The sequence below is a fragment of the Strix aluco genome, chromosome 3 (assembly GCF_031877795.1).
Source record: "Strix aluco isolate bStrAlu1 chromosome 3, bStrAlu1.hap1, whole genome shotgun sequence".
Lineage (NCBI taxonomy): Eukaryota > Metazoa > Chordata > Aves > Strigiformes > Strigidae > Strix > Strix aluco.
This window is the reverse complement of record NC_133933.1, coordinates 67,713,082-67,734,524: the sequence shown is the minus strand read 5'-3', so window position 1 is coordinate 67,734,524 and position 21,443 is coordinate 67,713,082. Positions and strand designations below refer to the sequence as shown.

General features: G+C 40.4%; 1 protein-coding gene across 2 annotated transcripts in view; it reads left to right on the top strand.

The window, feature by feature from the left end:
* The window catches only part of LOC141921076 (uncharacterized), a 34,566-nt gene that overhangs the window by 11,001 nt on the left and 2,122 nt on the right, over positions 1-21,443 (top strand). For both annotated transcript variants that reach the window (XM_074819014.1, XM_074819013.1), the window contains exons 4-14: positions 110-229; positions 1,406-1,525; positions 7,734-7,856; positions 8,865-8,947; positions 10,174-10,299; positions 11,124-11,169; positions 12,264-12,397; positions 16,606-16,734; positions 18,789-18,903; positions 19,797-19,931; positions 21,157-21,282. In XM_074819014.1, the coding sequence (XP_074675115.1) occupies positions 110-229; positions 1,406-1,525; positions 7,734-7,856; positions 8,865-8,947; positions 10,174-10,299; positions 11,124-11,169; positions 12,264-12,397; positions 16,606-16,734; positions 18,789-18,903; positions 19,797-19,931; positions 21,157-21,282 (1,257 nt within the window). The remainder of the gene's footprint in view (positions 1-109; positions 230-1,405; positions 1,526-7,733; positions 7,857-8,864; positions 8,948-10,173; positions 10,300-11,123; positions 11,170-12,263; positions 12,398-16,605; positions 16,735-18,788; positions 18,904-19,796; positions 19,932-21,156; positions 21,283-21,443) is intronic.

Here is a 21,443-nt window from a genome sequence, read left to right as displayed (position 1 = left end):
AATACAACTCAGCCTATGTATGGTAGCACCTGAGGCTTAAGACCAACACGAGAAAAATGTGACTGCGGTGAATGATGAGACTCCTGAACATTTCCTCTCATTCCTGCAGTGAACATCCCCCTACCTGTGGAGCATCTGGAACCCTTCTACGCCTTACTGCGGTCTGCTGACCTGGAGGTGCAGCAGATGTCTTCCTTGTCCCTTGTCAACTTCTTGCTGGAAGGACATAGTGAGTAATTAACAATACATCTCTCTTCAGGTGAAAAAGTATCTCTTCAGCCAGACTCAGACAGAAGGAGGGCACATCCACACACCCAGGTCTACACAAATCCAAATTCCATTTTTGTGTTCCTGATAGGACAGGTGTGAATCTGTTTTTGACTGCGAGCCACATAGATTCTGGTGGCACCAGGATATATCAGATCCCTCCAGCTAAATTATATCATGTGGTAAGAGATCTTGGATCTGTGTGCAAAAGCTGATAAATTCCCAGACGGGTGTGGGAACAGCTATACTATTCTCATTCTTGGATCAAGAGCCCACCACTTACCCTTTCAAGCAACAGATACAACTCTTAGAAATAAGAGACAGTGCTCATTTTCTTGTTATTTATTAACTTATGAGGCAGTGCTCATAAGTTAATATGAGACAGTGCTCATTTTCTTGTTATTTATTAACTGGACATTGGTCCTAAATTGCTTGCAGATTTAAAAAAAAAAGTTTAATAGAATTCACTTTCTTCTGTAGCTAATAGGGCAAATGAAATTGAGATAGGATCTGGGAGCTGCAGATGAAAAGCTTCCCAATAAACTTTATGTTGATAGACAGGGCACGAACACCCCACACCTCATCAATGGAGTCCTTATTACATCTACTACTGTGCTCCCTGGCACCTGGGCCACAACAGGTATTCCATCACGCTATCCCATAACAGCAGAAGACAGGGTCAGTCTTCAATGAAGCTAGCTTTTTTCTTTTATTTTTTTAAGGATCTTGCTGCAAATAATATCATGTCACTATTTACAGGTGAAAAATAATCTTTAAAGTGTAGACTTCAGAAGAAAAAGGCAGGGGGGAGCTGAGTAAATTGTGAACCTGTTGGAAAGCTGCAGTTCCACTTTCCAAAAAGAACCTTATATTTGAAAACAGAATTGCCAGTAGAAATATTTGGGACCTTCTGAAATAGAACCTCTGAACATCTCTTACACTCTTTCATGAGTTGAAGAGGAATCAAGCAAACCAAGCTAGGGACTGTGAGTGCCTTTCAGGCTCTTTACATCCTAGGTCTATTTTGCATAATTATAATATAGACCCCCAAAGCAGTCAAAGGAAGATATATTCTTTTCACAAAGACATTAACTGTTTACTTTTGTGTTTGTCCCTTTTTTCTTGAATTTATGAATAGTTGACAAAGAATTAGTTGTCCAAATGGGTTTAGTTGAGCCAATTCTGGATCTGCTTGAGTCAGAGGATCCCACTGTCCAGTGTAATTCCTGTGCCTGCACCATGACTTTGGCTGTTTCAGGTGAGTGTGCTGTTCTTTCCCTTTATCCTCTGCAGTGAATTCGTTCAACTCTTACTTCGTATTTCAAGGTGAAACAACCTGTTTGCAATTGGTTTAAGAGTCATAAGATGCAACAGCAAGTTTTGGTATTCCCACATCATAAATTCAACTTCTTGAGATTCTAGTTAAGATCTTTTTCTTGGTGTTTCTGCCCTTCATTCTCTTATGATTAAAAACCTTTTTCTGATTTCTAACCTAAATATATTCATGACCAGATTATCTTAATTAGTGTCTACATTGGTTTTTGCTTAAGTAGTTCTGCCTCTGATGTCTATGCTGATGAGGCTTCTTCATTTTACTAGACTGAAAAAGCCAAGCTCATTTAAGACTCCTCTTGTAAGTGAGGCTCTCCATTCATCTTCATATCCCTTCTGAATGTAAATGATATGTTCCAGAAATGGAACATAGCAATTGCATCTGCTGTTTTGTGATACCACAGACCTCAGGCATTGTTACAGTCCCAAGATGTACATAGATGCTGCAGGAGTTCCATTTTGAATTAATCTCTTTTGAAAGAGAGATCACCAGAAATGTGCAGTATTTCAGCTGGGGTCTCACCTGTGTCTTTTATTGTGGCATCCAGGGAAATATGTTTTGTGGTACACTCATCATAACACTTGCTTTTTTTTGTGATTGCATCATGGTGATATTGTCATCCTGCAGCTAACTTAATCATGCAGTCTTTCTCCTCTGCTGCTGTTTCCAGTAGACACCTATTAATTAAGGGTCTGCAACAAATGTTTGCAAGTGCACGTTCCTGCATTTTGTGCTATAAGGTTTCATTCTGTTTCTTGTTGCTTCAGTCTTCTAACTTGTCTGTTATTTGTAAAAGGATATTCCAGTCCTCCACCACATTGACAGTGCTGCACTCACACCTTTCTATTAACTTTCCAGTTCAAAACCAACTACAGACCAGTCTTTGTGAAATTCCACTTGTAGCCTCCTTCCAGCTGTTCATTCCCATTCAGGAAAACTTGCTGCCAGCTTGCTTTTAGTCAATTCCTTATCCATCATGTGCTGCTTGCATTTTTCACCAGCTTCTCTTGCTTAACTGTGCATATTTCATATCATGATATAGATATTTTCCTGGCACCCAGACAGATAAGCTCAACCACAGGTTATCAGGTTAGTCTGGCTTATTCTACCTTTTGCAAACTGTGTAATTCTACTCTACAAATTGTGTAAAGGCCTGTATAAAATCCATGAATAACATTTATTTCCCTTCCTGTAGTGTTCATTCCACCAGCTCCCTTCTCCAGTATGGGAAGTTGCAATCAGATCTCCCAGAAGGCTGAGAGAAGCATGCTGAAAGTGTTACTTTCTCATTTAAATATTTCTGTTGTGAAGGAGGAGTGTATAAGCAGGTTCCAGCTACCTGAAAGTGCTGATTTGCATTTTATCCCACCTTTTTTATTTGCAGGTTTTTAAACATTTTCCTGTTTGAAACTTATTTTTAAGCATTACGAATTACTAGGGTCAGGTTAAGAAATCTGTATACTATGTTACTTTGTGTGGATTGCAGATTGCCTTATTTAAATGTCTAGATTAGGCATGGCATTGCTAAAATTTTAGGTACCTGGCACTAGAAGGACTTTCTTTGTGTATAGTCAGTGAAATTATGCCCCTGAAGATCTACATAGAGAATATCCCTTCACCTGTTTTAAGCAGCCCACAGAGGAAGTGACTTGTTTGGGGACCTAAGGATGTTTATTAGTCCTGAAGGCACTCTTGCCCTTCTAGGCATCTCTGTCGCTAACTCAGAGTATAGGGAACCCTAAGCCACTCCAGATCCAATCCACCTTAATTCTCTGTTGAGCATGGTCACCTAATGACTTTGCACACTCCCTTAAGTGACAGTGTACTTCTGAGCACAAATACTTCCAATTCTGCACTCAAGGAGCTTGCAAAGTGTAGATAGGAAGGCATCTGCTGAACATAGAGGTAGGCAGTCCTGCAAAGCTGGGTTGCTGCCTGGGATCTGATCAGTGTTGAGGATTTCTGTCCCAGTTTAACTAGGATTTAGATGGACTGGATCCATTTATTTCTTTTTCAGACTATATTTAGCTACCACAGCAATGAGACTAAAGCAAGAGGCAATTCTCTAGAGTTTATTTTAATTTTAACTCACAGACTCTGATATCTTAAAGAGTCTGCTTGAGAAAAGTATTCTGTTCAGTCATGTCCTTCAGGTAAGCAATTCATGCTTCAGAGTGGTTTAAAAAAGATAAATATGGAAGCACAATCAAATTAGGAGGATCCTTAGATAGCTTTAAGGTGACTAAAATTCTAAATCCAAGAATGGTAATGTCTTAATTCTGCTACAATGAGCATGCAAGACTGTGTAGAGAGTGAAGCTGTTTAGCAATGTGACTGCAAGTTATACGTAAGTTGGGTTGTCTGATACTTACTGCTGCAATAGATAGCCAAAAATAAAAACAGCAAACAAACCTATTCAGATGAAAAGGAATTGAAGGTCAGTTTGTTCTGACACCAGCATTTGTCCACACAGCAAAAGGACACATGCACATTTGCAATTATCTGCAGCTTTTCAATCTGTGAGTGAAAGTTATCAGTTCTGGGGTAAGAACTCTTTTCAAAGTACATAGGAACAGAACTAAATGCTCACAGCAAGGGTTTAGGGAGGCTTGAACATCTGCATTAAGCTAAACAAGGAGGATGCACAGAGTGTAGAGACGTTCAAAGTTGTACAGACAGGAGAATTTTCGAGCACACAAATGGCAGAGAGTGGAAAAATGTAATCTATAAATACAGGTTTCAAGGTGAGTTATTCAAACCCAGCTTGAATAGTTGTTATTGATTTCCCCACTTTAGAGTAGCATCTGAATACATGGTTCCCTTCTAAAAGCACTCTAAGGGGCGTCGGTGGCGAGACTGTATTACTTAGATAAACAGGTGGTCCAGGAGAGAAACATAATCTAGCCTGCCACATCTCTTACAGAGATGATAGTACAGTTACACATCTTGGTGAGATAGATTTCTCCACCCATTCTGTCATATGTTGACAAAACAGATAGTGTTCAGCCGCATTATCTGACCAAAACTAGAATGAGAATGGAGAGAAGGATAAGGGAAAATGACATATGTATGAATAAATCCAGTGAACCCACAATAATGGGCACTAACAGACTGCAGAGGGGAACTTGTCAGCTAGTGAATGACCCAAGGGAAAAGAAAAAAACAAATATTTTGGTCACAGAGGTTTCCATTGTGTGGGTACCTGTTGTGGTCTCTCCACTCTCTTGTGATGAGAGCAGGTGCTCCAGTCTTTCCCAGGCAGGAGTGCGGTGCCTGGATCTCCATGTGCCAGTTCCTTCCGAAACAGGCTATAAGTGCTCATCCTGCCACTGTAGGCTTCCAATGTTGACCACCACCTCTGAGCCCTCAGGCAGAAAAATTGTTTGAGCTGTCATGGATGTGAAGCCTTTCCAAATCAAGACTGTTATGTTTCTTTAAAGAAGGAAAACCTCTGAAGCACCCAATGGCTCATATTCTGTCATGGCCAGTGCTTTCTTCAGAAGATCTTCAGACTGAAAATGCACCCCTGAGAAGCTTTCTCACAAGAGGGTATAGGATTCCCCTTCCCTGCCCTAGAAGGGAAAGTGGAAGAAAGAATTTGTCCAAGTTTTATCTAAATGTTTGTAATCCCTTTAGTTCTCTTCCACATTCACAAATATTCATGGAGTGCATTGTGTGAAAGAATGAAGGAAGTGGCAATATCTGAATTCTTAATCATTTTACCTCTCTTCTTTACTCAACTAATTAGAGTTTACATCACACCACACTAGTTTCCATCAGTTGGAGCCTGTCATGGTTTAACCCCAGCCAGCAACTAAGCACCACACAGCCACTTGCTCACTCCTCCCCCCACCCACTGGGATGGGGAAGAGAATTGAAAAAAAAAGTAAAACTCATCGGTTGAGATAAAAATGGTTTAATAACCAAAATAAAACAATATAATAATAATAATAGTGATGAAAAACAATATAATTTTTTAAAAGAGAGAAATAAAACCCAAGAAAAGACAAGTGATGCACAATGCAATTGCTCACCATCCACTGACTGATGCCTGAGCAGTGATCCACCCTCCAGCCAACTCCCCCTCTGGTTTATATACCGAGCATGATGTTCCCTGGTATGGAATATCCCTTTGGCTAGTTCAGGTCAGCTGTCAGTACAGCTTCTTGTACACCTGCTTGCTGGCAGAGCATGGGAAACTGAAAAATCCTTAGTTTAGGATAAGCGCTACTTAGCAACATCTACATCATGTCTTAACATTTTTCTCACACTAAATCTAAAACACAGCACTGTACCAGCTACTAGGAAGAAAATTAACTCTATCCCAGCTGAAACCAGAACAGAGCCACACAAAAGAATTTCTGCTTCCGCTGGGGGAAACAAAAGAACAATATGCAGGCAGATTAGATTGGAGAAAGGCTTGTTTACAGAAGTGGCTAGAATATTTCACCAGAATATCCCATGTGTAAAAGCTATTTTTAAATACATGACTCTTCCCAGAACAATTATTTTGCTCAAAAATTGGAGTATTTTTTTTTCAGAATAAAAGGTATTTCCTTGAGTATAAAATATTCATATTAAGGCAGAAAAGGACTTGTCCTGGAATACTGAACTGATACTGGCTGAACTATACTTGAATAAGTATCCCGGATTATCTGTGTGTGTCAATTCCCCGGTATAGATAGGCTCCAGGTATAGAAATAATGTCTTTGTTCTCTTAACTCTTTAAATTAGCACCTGAAGAGTTATCTCAACCAAATACCTTTATATTTCTTGCTTTCTTCTACTTCATGTTTCTCTCAGCAAACTTCTTGAGACTAGCCATTGTTTAAACTGTCTAGAAATGTACATAAATGAAGCAATACTCAACTAACACTCCTGTGGTCTTCAGTAGCAGTTTGTCTCATATAAACAATGGAAGATGTAGACTATGGCCTTTGCTTTTTCCTTTTGTAAAATAATCTGCAGAGTACTATAGTATTAAGAGAATTCTTCATTGGTCTAATTCCCATTTAAATCTCATCAGCTTCAAAGAACACCACTGTCAACACCTTATTTTTACAAAATTATGCCACTAAAATGCTTATACGATAGAAATACAGATAATGTATAGATATAAATAAGACAGTAGATGGGCAAGTACCATAGCTGACTCAGTGTGGCAGCAGGTTATTTGTTGCAAATGTTTTGATGGCCTCATGGTAGAGGGGTAGGGAAGAACATAATGGAAAGATTCTCTTCCATACGGTGCAGCTGAGGCTACCTTCACTAAGTCCAAAACAAAAGGAGTAGAACTAAAAGCAGATTTTTTAAAAGAATTATATTATATTTCATACCATAGTATAACTTTATCATATGTAGTATACTTACATACACAGTATATAAATATGTTATATAGTATTTTATAGTATATAGTTAATTTTATAGCATTATTTAAGTATTATAGGGGTTTTTTCCCCAGTTTTTCATCCAAGAGTCTCAAGGGACTCCACAGATCTTTTTTGAATTGTCCTTATACTCCAGGATATTGAATACAACTGTACAACTTCATACACTGCCATGTAAGGAAGCATCACCACTTCAGAGAAGAAGCATATTTTCAAATTCCAATAGTTAAGTCAAATTCTGTCTTTAAAAACTGCTTCATTGTTTAGCGGTCAAAGGAGTGACACAGGCACATTTAAAGAGAGAAACCATCCCTAAATATACCCTGCTAAATTAATTCAGTCTTAAATTCAGTTAATTATGTAGTTTTGGCTTCGCACACTGTGAATAGCTTGATCAGACATACCAGGGGTACAAGACAAGTATGACACCTTGCTAACCTGTTTAAGGGGACTTATGGTCCTTTTACTTTAATCATCCCAGTCACAAAACAAAAGCATTGAACCAGCTGTGATCTATGGCTAATCCAGAAGTCATGAGTTAGTTTCCCATTGAGGTCTTGTAATTTTTAACAGTTTCCTTTGAGCATGCAAAGAAATTTTCATATATACAAAAGAATCAAAGAAGCTAACGCCAAAGAAATCTAATCCTTCTAGTTGTCCTGCTCCTGGCTCACAGTAACATGGCAATGTCTGTCTTCCTTCCTTCCTTCCTTCCTCCCTCCCTTCCATCTTTTCATCTTTTTCAGAGTCCAACCGAGAGGCTATTGCTGCTGCTCGAGGAGTTACACCCCTACTGTCTCTTGCCAATTCCTACGATCCTAGAGTCCAACAAAATGCAGTTGGTGCTATTCTCAACCTCACACAATCAGGTACTTTCTCACTAATGTTTTATCTAAAGTTGCTGGTAGAAAAATTTCTCACTGATAGAAGAATAATTCAAAATGGTTAAGGCAAGAATAAAAGCCTACCTGAGCAACAAAATTTTCCTTTGCATATAGCATTCATGTTGATACCATAGGCTGATGATTTAAGTTTGGCCTCTCTTTAGGTAATACAGACCCTTTTTTGCCTAGTACTGAAATAGAAAGGCTTGATTTTCAACCCCTAGGGGCTAATGTACAAGCACTCAAATCATCAGTCAAATAGGAAAAAAAAATATTGTTAAAGAAGTGACTTGGTCTAGAAAGTTAGCAACACATTTGGTGATACTTTGAGGCAATCTCAGAAGCTTATCCAACAAGGTCACACTCTAGGAACATTTCACTTATAGCTCTAACTTGATGTTGGAAGATGGAACATATAACTATTATGGGCCAAGCATTACAGGCTCCTGGGATATCTGCCATCAGCTTCAGCAAAAGCAGTATTTGATCCTCTGAAATAATATGTGCACTACCATACATTAACTGAAACAAACCAGCATTAAATCTCACCTATCTAGATGATACCATTATCCCACACAGCTAAATGTTACAGGCGTGAGTAATGTCTCTTACCTCTATATGGTGGAAAGGAACGGTTGGTAAGAACTCCTACAGTTGGCTATTACGCTTCTCTTATTATTCAGAATTTTTTAAAGAATTTGGTTTTTAAATACAGAAATCATGGTGAATATCATCACTGAGGTTTTTCAGATCCTCAAGGCTTAACGGATCAGACAGCCTGCTAGTCATTTTTCTAAAATGTCTGCATACTGCTATATTGCACGTGCTCTAAATTATATACTCTCCAGTCACACTGATTGGCATACATTTGGACAACATCACCACTCTCTAGAATCCAATGATTGCGCGTATTCCTTTTGAATGGTGCCTCCAGATAAGAGGGAGAGAAGGGGAAAGACACACTAACAGCACCTTTTTTTTTTTTAATGTCAGAGAAAATCCAACAGGTCCTATGCAAGGAAGGAGCCCTACCAGTTCTTGCCTTGCTGCTGGAATCTTCTGACTCAGAAGTGCAGGTATGGCTCAAACAGGTCAGATTTTTAAACCCTTAACAGTGTGACTCTAAGGAGAGCACAAACCACAGCATGTAGAAATGAAAAGGTGGAGAGGAGGGTAGGTTCCTCTAGAGAAGTGGGGAAACATGTGAGAGCATCTTGGTGAAACTCAGCTCAGTCAGATAATGTATATTAAAAATTCTTAATTTGTTTAGCTCCACAGGAGAAAGTTTATGATGCAGAAGTGCATCTGCCAGCACACACTAACACATGCACACAGTTATTATGTGGTTACCTTCTTGTGTCTGTCAGCTCATCAGACACGTTGCAGATAGGCCTCTTTCTCTGTTTTTGTTTGCATCCTAACTTTGATCTTCCACTCTAAGCAATTTTACTAAGTGTTCTAAGAAGGCATAACTTGCAAAGATTTTTTTTCTTCTTGTAAATGTCTGGGAAATCTTCCTATTTTATGCCTACCACAGACACCTCTTTGTGATTCTGCACACTTGACAGAGAACTGGTCTTGGTTCAAAAGTATGCTGATGAAAAACTATGAATCAGAGTTGTAAACCTTAAAATCCACTAGTTCATTCATTCAGTCCTCTGAGTAGTACAGGATTGTTTTCTCCATCAGTTTTGTTATCTCTATTCAGATTTCTTTTAAATGTCTGAAGGGAAGAAGCCTCTGGAATTGCTTTCTGCAAACCGTTTCAGTGTTATCAGCTTTCTCTGAGATTCATCTTAAAATTTCCTTCTCTGCAGTTCAACCTGTTTCTTCTAATTATATCTTCCTAGTAATACATACTCAAATATATATAATCCTCCCTAGCGTTAATGTTTAAATCCTTTGAAAATTATCTCCTGGCACGCTAGGTCAATGACTACATCCAGCTTGAGTAAATGAATGTAAACATATAATACAGTAGATGCAGATGACCTAACTTAGGTGCTAGCAGCAGTGTCATTGCAGCAGCACAGTACATTCCCAAATACCCAGGGTCCTAATGGGTTTGTACAACACACAGTGCCACAGCATGATTGCTGTTGTAGCTATAGCAGATTGCATTGCTTCTCCTGGAGGAAAAAATGATGTGTGTTATTACATCTACTCGATAAAACACCCTTAAGATGAAAAAGCACTTTATTTTCATCAGCATTAAGTCTGAGCATTTCTCCAATTTATTTTTATGCTCTTCAGCGTGTCACCACTGTGACCTCCTCTCTACTTTTTTCTTGCTTCTCTGCAGTATTACAGCTGTGCTGCCCTAAGCAACGTGGCAGCCAATGTTCAGCACCACGAAGCCATGCTGAGACACAGCAACAGATTCCTGCTGCGCACACTCATCTCTCTCCTATCCTCTTCTGTGGACAAGGTAAAGCTGTAGCTTTCTCTTTGTTTAAAGGTTTAGCATCAGAGTTTGGGCTTCCAGTTTCAGTCTTGCACAGTTCTGCTTATCTACTGTACAGATGCCTATGTAGTACCTTTCCCATGTGAAAAGACACATATATTAGAAGATACATAGGTTCTACAAGGTGAATGTACGGAGAAAGAGAAGTGAAATCACTAAAGTTGTTTCACAACCCTGACTGCTTTCTTTAGACTAGGATGGCCTGTATTCTTTAAACTTGAAACTACATATGTGAAGTGCTCTGTCCAGGCTCTCAACTATCTTTGATTATTGTGTCTGCGACAGAAAGTATCTGGAGCATTTATTATACTACTTTTTTTTTTTTTTTCTTGGTATCTGTAACTTTGACTGTATGGCTTCAAAGAATAACATATTGAAAATTTTGCTTTGTTGGGAGCCATACCAAAGAAACTGCAATAAGACACAGTTCAGGATTTAAAGGGTGGAACCTTAAATTCTGTGTAGGAGGGAGGTGAAAAAAAGGCAAAGCAAATGAGACAAATTTACTCCATTTTCCTATAACTTATCTGACATTCTAAACTAAACATCTGAACCCCATTGGCTTTTCCTCATCAACAACAGATGACTGATACTAGTGGAGGTTGAAAAAAAATTCATCAAAACTTTGGAAAAAACCCATGTCCCCAAATTTGTTCTCTGAAGATAATGTAATAGCTTGCTAGTGTTGTCACATTTATTTTGTATACAGTAGGCAAGAACATGCATTACTGAAACGTCTCTTTTTTTTTCTCTCTTTTTTTTTTTTTTTTTCTCTTTGGCACAAGCAGGTTTCAAGCCAGGCATGTGTTTGCCTAAGAAATTTGGCTACCAGTGGTAAGCAACATCTTGGAGATAAACAAACCACGCTATTTCTTTTTCTTTGTCTTTCTGCCTTTCAGAGTGAGCATAGTGGGCTGGGAACCTTTCATATTAAGAGCAGAGATACCCTCTTTTCTACATTTTATTTGGATGTTAAGGGAAGAGGGAGGTGCAGTGTATACATTAACTAAATCTGCCTCAGAACTCCCAGGTAGTGAGGGGAAGTATCTGGACAAAGTGATAGCAGAGGTCTTCTTATGCACAGAGCCTTTCCAACTTAGTAAGTTTTTCTTCCTTCCATGTTTCCTAAGCATTAAATCTGATTAGGACAGAATGTCTCATGAAATTGCTGCTTGAGTGGGGAAGGCGTGAATCTGTCTATCATTAAATATGATTTTCTCCCAAGCATTTGTCATCCTCTTAAAAAAAACCTAAAATAAAATGCTCAAGGTCCATTTCTACGGCATACTCGGGAGATGAAAGCAGAGGACTGGCACGCTCAACGCTAGAGCCCTAGGGTTCAGGGTGGAGTTGTTCATCTAGAAAGCAATCACAGTTATACTAGAGTTGGGAGTGAAGGAACTGCTGCACTGCTCCTTGGCGTGGCTGAAAACCCCTGGTCTGCTTGGCCTGTTAGGACTGCCGCTCGATCTGCTGGCTGCTCTGGCATTGCCTTTTAAGTGCCCAAAAGCACTCGCTGAGGTGGCAGGGACAAGTGGGGCATAAGGATCCAGCCAGGAGGGCTGATATACCCCCTGGCTAACCATAACTCTGAAAGATAGGTGGTGCTTGGGAAGGACTTTCTGTCTGTGCAGCAGAAGCTCCCACCTTCTTACTGGGCCTTATGCCAATGAAAGACTCAGAAAATTCCCCTCATTTCTTTTTGCTGAGGTTCAGATACAAACTGAAGGGTGCCCAAACCTATGTTCTGCTCTCAAGCCTGTATTAATCCTCTGGTAAAAGGAGCCAGAATAAATGAGGGATTATTTTTATAACCAAGGTCCCCTCTAATTTCATCACTGAGGCACAGTCAGATGTTTGAGTTGGGGCCGAAATGCCTCCTCACAGTGCTCTGAAGCTCCCTGACCTCAGTCATTTTCCCAAACCAGTGGACCTCCAGGCCGAGATGGTTGCTGAGGACATCCTACCCAAGCTGCTCTCTCTCCTGGCATCTGGCAGCGAGGACGTGCGTCGCGCCTCCATCGCTCTGCTCTGGATACTGTCCCAGCACCCGCACAACCAGGTAGGGGAGGTCATTTCCCAAGACCAGAAGGGAAAGAGTAGCTCTGGTTACCATCTGGGGTAATGCCCTTTTATGGCAAAACTGCATGTAAAATGCATTTTGAGAATGACCACTAGGCTCTGTGAGATTTCCCAACCCTTCTCTCTCCCACCCAAAATAATGAGGTTTTGTCAGCTGTATCTGCACTGTCACTAACTACCCGAGGAGCATATTTTTTGTGGTGAGTGGGATCCAAAGGATCCTGCAGTTAATCAGATTACCTGTAAGGGGGCCAAGGGCGGGGGGGGCGTGAGAGACAGGTGTCAGATTCCTTGGATGTGTGGATACTGCCCTGCACCTCCCTGTGGTCCCCAGAGTTGCAGGGAGTGCAGGGACTCTGCAGAGTCCAGAGACTGTAGATCTCCAGATGGGTGTACAAGGGGCAGGACACACATAGCACCATGAGAGACTGCAACCATGGGGGCAGCCGAGGAAGTTAGTCCTTGACTACAGAGCTTCTCCACACACTGAAAAACAGAAAAACTAAGTTAGAGCATGCATTTAAAGTGCATCAGTGCAAAGTAAGTGCAAAAACACATCACTTCCCTATATAGACAGTTATTAAAAGTACATTTGCATAAATTTAGCATGTTTTGAATTAGGATCAAGACAGCAAGGGGGACTAATACAATTTGAAATCCTGTCTATCTTTAGCTAATTCACTAGGACTTTCCTGTGTCTCCACATGTCCTTAGTTACAGAATGATTCTTTTGCCCACCTTCAGGGTTAACACCACCATTAACAGTGCAACGCTATGCAAATACATGAAGAAGTCTGACTAGAAATAAACACAGCAAATAAACAAAACAGACACCCCTGCTGTACTTTCATCCTCCACATAAAACAGAAAAATCAGTAAGTAGCAACTGACAAATTATTTTTAAATGTGCTTTTCCATTACAGTAATTAAAGACATCCTTATGAACATGGATATGAAAGGTTTTTGATAAGTGTCTTAAGCGAACAATAGCCTTTCAAGAAAGTCAGAGTTTGGGCAGATAAAGCAAAAAAATTGTGAGAACCTTTCCTGCCACATTGCTTTAAGCAGTAGTGACAGACTGAGTAACCGCAGCTAGGCTTAGGTGCTTCTTGAGGCTGAAATACATTCAATCTGATTTGAAATTTCCTCTGGGTATTGGAAGCCTGGTGCCTTACACCTCAGCTGCACGTACACAGCACAGTGTGAACCACATTGCACCTCCTCTAACTCCAGGACATGATGGAAAAAACAGGTAAGCTCAACGCCTGGGAAGCAGCAAGTAGAGCACAGAGCTTTTCAAAGGCACTGTGGCTTTGTAGGTTTTGTGCTGACTGCATTAGCACCAAACATCTTCATTGCTTGACAAACTGCCTCATGCAATCAAAACACAATTTGCTCTCAAGAAGCTTACAACTGAAATACATTAAGTTAGTTGGAGGCTATTTACACAGTAAAAATGTTGCTCAGTATGAGGCATTATGCTGGAACATTGTCCTCACATTTGCTTTTCTTGCCCCCAGACACTATTTGCACTTGTTCTCCCAGCAAAGATTACCCGCAACTCCTTTCCTCCCTGCTCCTGCAACCTGTCTTTACCAGTGCTTCAAACCCCCAGCTACAAAGGGCACAGCACAGCGTCAGTGGGAACAAAGGCATGGGGAGCTCAGCCTTGTTACACCAGCAGTGAAACAGCCCGTCCTTCATGGGGGAAAAGGGTCAGCAGCAGGAGGCTGGAAAGCAAAGCATCACCCTTGAGAGTTTATTCTCCAGTGAGAAGTATCTACATCTCAAAATTTGTTTTAGTGAGCAAACACGGCTGTCCCTGACTACTGAATGTTGCTGCTTTGTGCAAGCGAGCCCTGGGCACTCTGAGAAGAGGCTGACCTCTCCTTACTCATATCCTGCCTCCCCACCTCCATGCCTTTTCTGGCCTGTTTTTCAAGTCTTTTCAAGGTTTCTTTCTCTAACTCAGGCTGAATTCTCTGTGAGTGAAAGAGGGACTTCTCCATGGGAACAGCTGTTAGAAAACAAACCACCGAACAAAGCTAACCTTTACAACCAAGTCAAGTGATGCTTGAATTATTACAAATACTACCCAGGATACAATAGGGCAGAATTCATCTGCCCTTTCGTTACCATGAAGCAAACACCCGGGAATGCTTCACAGGAGCTCCTCTCCCTGCTTAAACCCCTTTTTAGCAATTTCCTGGCCAGGCAGTTGACAGTGATTCCCAGCAAGCACTGGAAAACTTCCCTCTTGCAGGGGGAATTTTATTCAGTTCTCACAAGGACAGGCCAACCCTGAAATACTAAAGAAAGAGTCAGGCTTTGTGAGAAAACAGCCCTTTAAGTCATATGCCTTTGAACAAAGACCTGGAAGTCAGGGTGACAGGGGTCTGTCTACTCCAGATGATGTCACTGTCTTTCCACTCCAGGTACAAAATAACTTTGCCTTCCCATCTTGCTACCTGGTAAACAGGGGATAATATTTATCTTGGCAAGAAATCCCTGGATAAGGGATGTGAGTGCAGCATTGCAATTGTAAGCACAGTTGCTGCTGGAATGCTTTTCCTTGCCTTTTTTTTTTTTTTTTTAAATCTTGGGAGAAATTAGATCAATATCCATCTAAACCACCAATCCATTTTTACTCAGTTTTCTCGTGATTCTCTCGTACTGTGCAGGACTCAGCCAGAAAACAAAATTTGGATCCCAGCCATATACCAACCAGAAAAGAGGTTCAGCAAAATACTGTCACTTACTAATGTAGGTCCTAAATAAACAGAAGAGCTTGGCAGGGAAGTCATTATATATTAGAAAATTCATTTATAGTCCATAGAAAATTTCTTCCTGTCAGGCTGTAGCAAATCAAATAAGGGTGCTGCAACTGATGGGATTATATAGAAAAGAGGACACGGTGCAAAAGCACAGAAAACAGTCATCAATGGTAATTTAATTGGATTATCTAAAATTATATTATTTCTGCCTTTGAAGAGAAAGGAAAATAAAACCAGAGAGAATTTACAGCTATATCGGCATACAGGATTCTTTAAATGCCCTGAGTTTAGGCATAGCACTGCCCTTTCCATCTATTTTCATGTTTTATTTTAGGATTGCTGGTTGTGACAGTGCTTAAAACGAACAGAAGTGAAGATGTCAGCTGTTATTAAAAGAAAATAAGATACATTTTTGCAATTTAACCTAAGTAAAAGATGCAAGTTAAACTAATTTTTAAAGACATCTGCCTTTCAATGCTGCTTCGGTTATCCTGACATTTCACAGGTTTCAGAATTATGCGATTTTTCTCAACTGTATGTAGGACCGATGATCTGTTTTATGTTGAACACTCTTGCTAATGTGTCTCAATTTCTAAGTAGCACAAATAACATAGTTCATTACTAACAAGCATAAGAACTGCATAAAGAACTCAAATTCCTAAGGGAAAGAAACTGAAAGTAAAAACACTTCCAAGAGGAAATATTTTGCTTTTAACTGTAGACCTAAGCCAAAGCCTGTTGAGATCAGGTTTCTCTTAGAAACAGCAGTGCACCCTTAATCCATACTGTTACTGAGGAAACTACCTGGGCAGTAATCCAAACTGAGAAGGTCTGATTCAATTAATGCTAGTGGTAATTGGAGGAAGACTACATTCAGAGAGAGAGGAACTCAGTAAAGTCCCTCTAAAATATCCATCAGGCAGCAGAGAAACATATGTCTAAACTCAGAAGATGCTGTTTGGAACATGTTACTGAAGTGATGCCTGATCACAAACAGTCCATTATTGTAGGCAAGGTAAGTTGATGAGGTACTCAAGGACATGCTGCTGCTGCTGCTACTTCACCACCTACTTTCGCCTTTCACACGTACCCTAACCACTTCTCCTTCCAGTCAGGATCACACATCCTTCCCCTGACCACCAACAACCTCTGGGAAGTGTTTGATGCAAACAAAAGTAAACTACTGGACCTTAAAGACTCCAGCTTTTCATAGCAAGCGCTCTGTATATCAGTGCCAGTCAGTAGACCATATTTTGAGAGAAAAAGCACAGCACCCAGACACTACACCATTGGTTTAAACGAGCTAAGTAATGCTCATCTTTCAGAGCTAAGATCTATCTATCTATAGTTTGCTGCAAAGCTGCATTGTGTTGTCCATACCTGATGTAATTGAGATTCTGGTTGCTCTTTTCAGGACACTCTGGCATGTGCTGAGCTACTACAGAGCCTGGGGATGCTACTATCAGCACATAAAACAGACCCTGTGATTGTTGGCCATACTGCTTGTATCATCAAAAACCTGAGCCTTTCCAAAAACATACAGGTAGGTCACTGTCACTGAACTAGACCCTGGGAGGTTGCAATTATATTTATATCAAATCAGCATTACCCACAGATATTTTTTTTTTAAATGAGGCATACATCAAGGATACTCTACACAGAATTGTGTGTATGAATAAGAGGACCTGATGTGCCATAATGAAAGGGGGTTTTATTCATATTTTTCCAATACAATACAAAAATGCTAATGAAAATAAGAAATGTCTAATTTTTCCTATGAGTGATGTGGTTACCTAATTAGAATGACTGCATCATAGGTATAAAACATACTTCTAACAAAGACATTTCTTACTAATTAAAGGAACCCTCCAGGAAAATCTGAGGTTTGTTATAAACCGAACCCTTATTTCCTAACTCTCACTCTTCGGCTGCCCTTAGTTATCCATTTACAGTGTTCAACACTGATCTAATTTCACTCACAGTTTGTTAAATATAACCCCAGATATTGATATACGATTTGCCTGTTTGGTAAGATACTAGTTGTGCCAAGCTGCTATAAAGATCTCTATTGCTGACTTTGCTTCTAATGAAATCCATATCCACAGATGCACTTCCTTTCTCCTTGCCTTTTAAGAGTACCTTAATCAAACAGTGCCACTAGTAACAATCAATATTGGGGGAAAAAAAACCCAAATCCTAGTCTGTTTTTTTCCCACTTTCTAGTACCTGCTTTTTGAGATTCAGTTCTTTTTTTTTTTTCTCCTTTGTTCATGATCCGATTACCACTAGTTCCAGAGATTTAAACTAGCCAAAAGGAAAACTTTTTTTTTTTTTATTTACACTAAGATAAGAATTATATGAACCTCTGATAGTTGTGAAGTCAATTTTTGCAGGGAAACAGATTCTCTCAAACTCAAGGCCCCCAGTAAGAGTAAAAATGGATCATCTTTTCAAAGTTTGCTTTAAAAAAATTGCCGTATTTGTCACTTAAATTCTGTGATTTTATTCTGTTATCAGCAGGGAGCTGGTTCATCTTCATAAAGCTTTATAATGTATAGAGTATTTAGCTCTAACTGCACAAGTGAATCCACAGACCTGAGTGGGGGCACCAGGTTTCCAAGAATGAACCATCCCTAAAACACGAGTCCTTGGCACAAGAGGAAGAAAAGGTGTTGTTATGCCAGTAGGACACGAACAGAGTGTGGGAGCTTGGAAGGCAGCAGTCTTGAATCCCGCTTTAGCCTCTAAGCAGCAAGTTGAGAAACTGCAACATAAAATGAGCGCACAAAAAAAGATACTCCCTTTTGTTGATAGACACCTGAGCTGCCTTAGGGAGCAAGCAGCTTCCATTATTGGGACCTCCCAGAGAGCTGACTTTGTGGTTCAACTTCACTAGTAACCAGTCACCTCCAGGTGACTCATTCAGGATTCATTTCTTAGTCTCATGTGCTTTTAATCCAGGTCAGCACAGGTGAAGTCTCTTATCTGTTTTCAACTCAGTCTCTAAAATGTACATCCCAGTACAGAGACATGCTGTCCAATACCACTTTTGGCATAGCAGAATCAACCTAAAAGATAAGGGATACACAAAAATGTTTAATTCATAACATTTCTCTCCAGAACCAGAACTCACTTTTGCTAGTGAGAGGTCATCTCACATTTCTGCAGATCAGAGCATTTCAACACTAGGAAGTTTTCAAAGCCCTGGAGGCAAATAAGAGAAACTGAAAGACTTCCACATTTCCCAAGGCTTTGCTATGGAGCACTCAGCTTATTTACCTCTGCAGCAAGACTTGAACAAATGACAGCTTAATATTAACATACAACTGGGTACAGCAGTGATCTGTGATCATGAGAAGATCCCACAGACAGAGCAAGCTCTGGAAATTGCCTGTTTGGCAAGATACCTAAAATCAGGTGATGTCTGAACAACCCAAGGTGTTTGTCACCTGGCTGTGGTAGATCTGAGAGGAGACATTTCCATTATTAAATGTTTTAGCCCTCAGTATTGCAAAGAGTTATTCAGTACTTTGGAAGTCCTCGGACACCACTAAAACATAATGGAAGTGCTAAACATGAATCTTTCTCTTGTTGTAGAGAATCATTGAGAGCCCATGTGTTGAAGGTCTCCTCCAGACCATGCTTTCTACCGACACTCAAGAAGACTCTCTCCGTTATGTGACATCTTGCCTTGCTGAGTTAGCAAAGCAAGGTAGGGAAGCAACCCCACCATAAATGGCTTAATCTGAGAGTGTACATGTCCTTTATTAATCCTAATAGGAGATGAAGTACAGGTGGACATACAGCCCAGGTCTTCCTCTTTAAATTCACTGGGAATTTTGCCAGAAGCTTCAAGACCAAGATCTGACTCACTGGCAGGACACGTGGGCTCTGTTTTGCACTTTTTTTCTGTTGAACTGCTTAAAATTTTTTACTCGAAATTCTTTGTGCTGAACTTTACTGTTGTACGTGGTCTGTCTACTTTGATTTGTAATGTCACCCAGTTTCTCTGGCTGAATTCATTTCACAATAGCACAAACTAATATAAGAATTAAAAAAGACTAAAATAATAAGTGGCTCTTTCTCTTGAAATTTTTTGCACATAGACTTTTTAAGAGATCCCAAATTAGCACCTGTGGAACATACAGCACTCCTCATGGTAGAGGATCAGTGTAAATTTTCCCCGCCTGCCCCAGCATTGGATACTGTCTGTCAAACATTTCCTCTCTTGTATCTGGTATAATTGCCACGCAACTGGCGAATGTCACATTTAATTTTGCAAGAGATGCCCACTGGGCAAGAGTGGATCTTGTACATGAAGTGATTCATTCTTTCAGAACACAGAACCAACAAATTAAAAATCCCATCAGTCTTTCTATGAATCAAATCCACGGCCCTACCTTACTGAGAGCATAACCTCAGGACATGACCCTTTTTTACAACCTAAACATACATATTGCACAAGTTCAGCACCTATTTTGCTTCTCTAGCTGCATGAAGGATTTCCTGTTTAGGCAGTATGGTTTCTGGCAGACCTCTCATCTTCATTTCTTCAACACTGGAGTTTCTATTTACAGACTACTCTCTTATCTTTCTGTCTTCCAGAAGGAGCCACGTTACGCATGGTCCAATGGATGGATGAACCCTTGACAAAATGCTTGGTGAGACTGGCTGGCCAACTGGAACATACTGAGCCATCCTTTCAAGCTGCCTCCATCATCCAGCACATGATAGGTCACGGTAACTGTCACACAGCATTAACTCTGCTTTCAAAGAGATTTATGACTGACTGGAGTGAAATGAGCCCTTTCCCAAATGAGTTAGCTGTCAGGCACCAAACAACCTTTAACATTCCTATAGCATCTGGTCTCTACATATTTATTAGCATAAAAGCACCTACAAGTCACCCTTGAAATACACAAAAACCAGTGCTTGAGTGCATGAGAAAGCCCGGGGATTAAAATGGACCATAGATAAAGATCTGATTCAGCTGCTGGTTGCCTTCCTCAAGCACTACCATTCTTCAGGGCTAGTCTGTAGCCATTCTGGGGTCATTAAAAACAACCTAAGTAGGAAAGGGGGATAGCATAGAACACTCCTTACCAAGGGAATGATGAAAAAATGTTTCAAGACAAGACAGATTGTTGCATTTTTCTGTTTGACCCTCCTTCTCAGTATACACAAGGTGATGGCATTCCCCACAGATAGAAGCAGAGGTTGCGAGAGACAATTATAAGGAGGTGGTTGTGTTCCAAAATGTATCAACTAAGCTCCCTGGCCAGCAAGAGGAAGGCGTCTTACTGAACAACACTGCTGTTGTAATTCTAGACTAGATTAGCAGGAACAGTGAAGTGGCTTTTAAGAATGTAGCCTGTATTTTTTTTAAGTTTGAGAGAGAACGGGAAGAGCACTATTCTTACCTGCAGAAAACAAAGAGCTTTATGCCTAATATACTTGTCCCACACAGCTGAGAGCCTTTGAGACTTGCAAGAAAAAGCTAGTCATATGATTCTTGCCATGTTCTTTAGAAAAGCGTGGTTAGATTTTAATCCTTAGATGTGAGAGAAACCAAAGCCTGTAATGAGTCTTTAGTAAGGGAAAATGCAAACCTGTTTCAATCCTACCATTGAGGATTTGCAACAGAACAGACTCTCAAGTAGTGAACAGAGTCCAGCAGGATAATCGCTTCATGGATGGGTTCGCACGACAGCCTGATCAGTCCCTATATCAGCATGCAGCTTGCACAAGGACCAGCTTCCTACCACAGCAGCCCGCTCAGCGTTTTATTTACCTGAGGTACCAGCGATACCATAAGAGGCTGTAGTACATGGACATCCTTTGCCATTCTTCACAGTAATGTTGGTTGTAGCTGAAGGTAGACGAGTCATTAACAATCTTAAATGATGTTAAAAAAATCAGTTTTAAAGGCTCCTATTCATCTCCGGTGGTTCTCCCATTTATGCAGAAGAAATGATCCTTTTGTTGAAGCATCACATTGGAGAGATTCAGGACTACCTCAAGAATTTTCTTACCCACCAAGAGATCCGCTTTCAGCAGCTGGGCATCTCTACATTTTGCAGACTTCGAGAAGGTATGTCCTTCCTGCTGGGCCAAGCCCCTGGGCGCTGCCTGCTCCTGCCTGCCCCGGGCATTGCTTTGTAACAGACATGACAATGCTGGGCAACTTCTCTGGCGACTAGCTCTGCTCGCTTAAGCAAACAGAATAATCTCAAGGGTGGCTGTTACCTTACC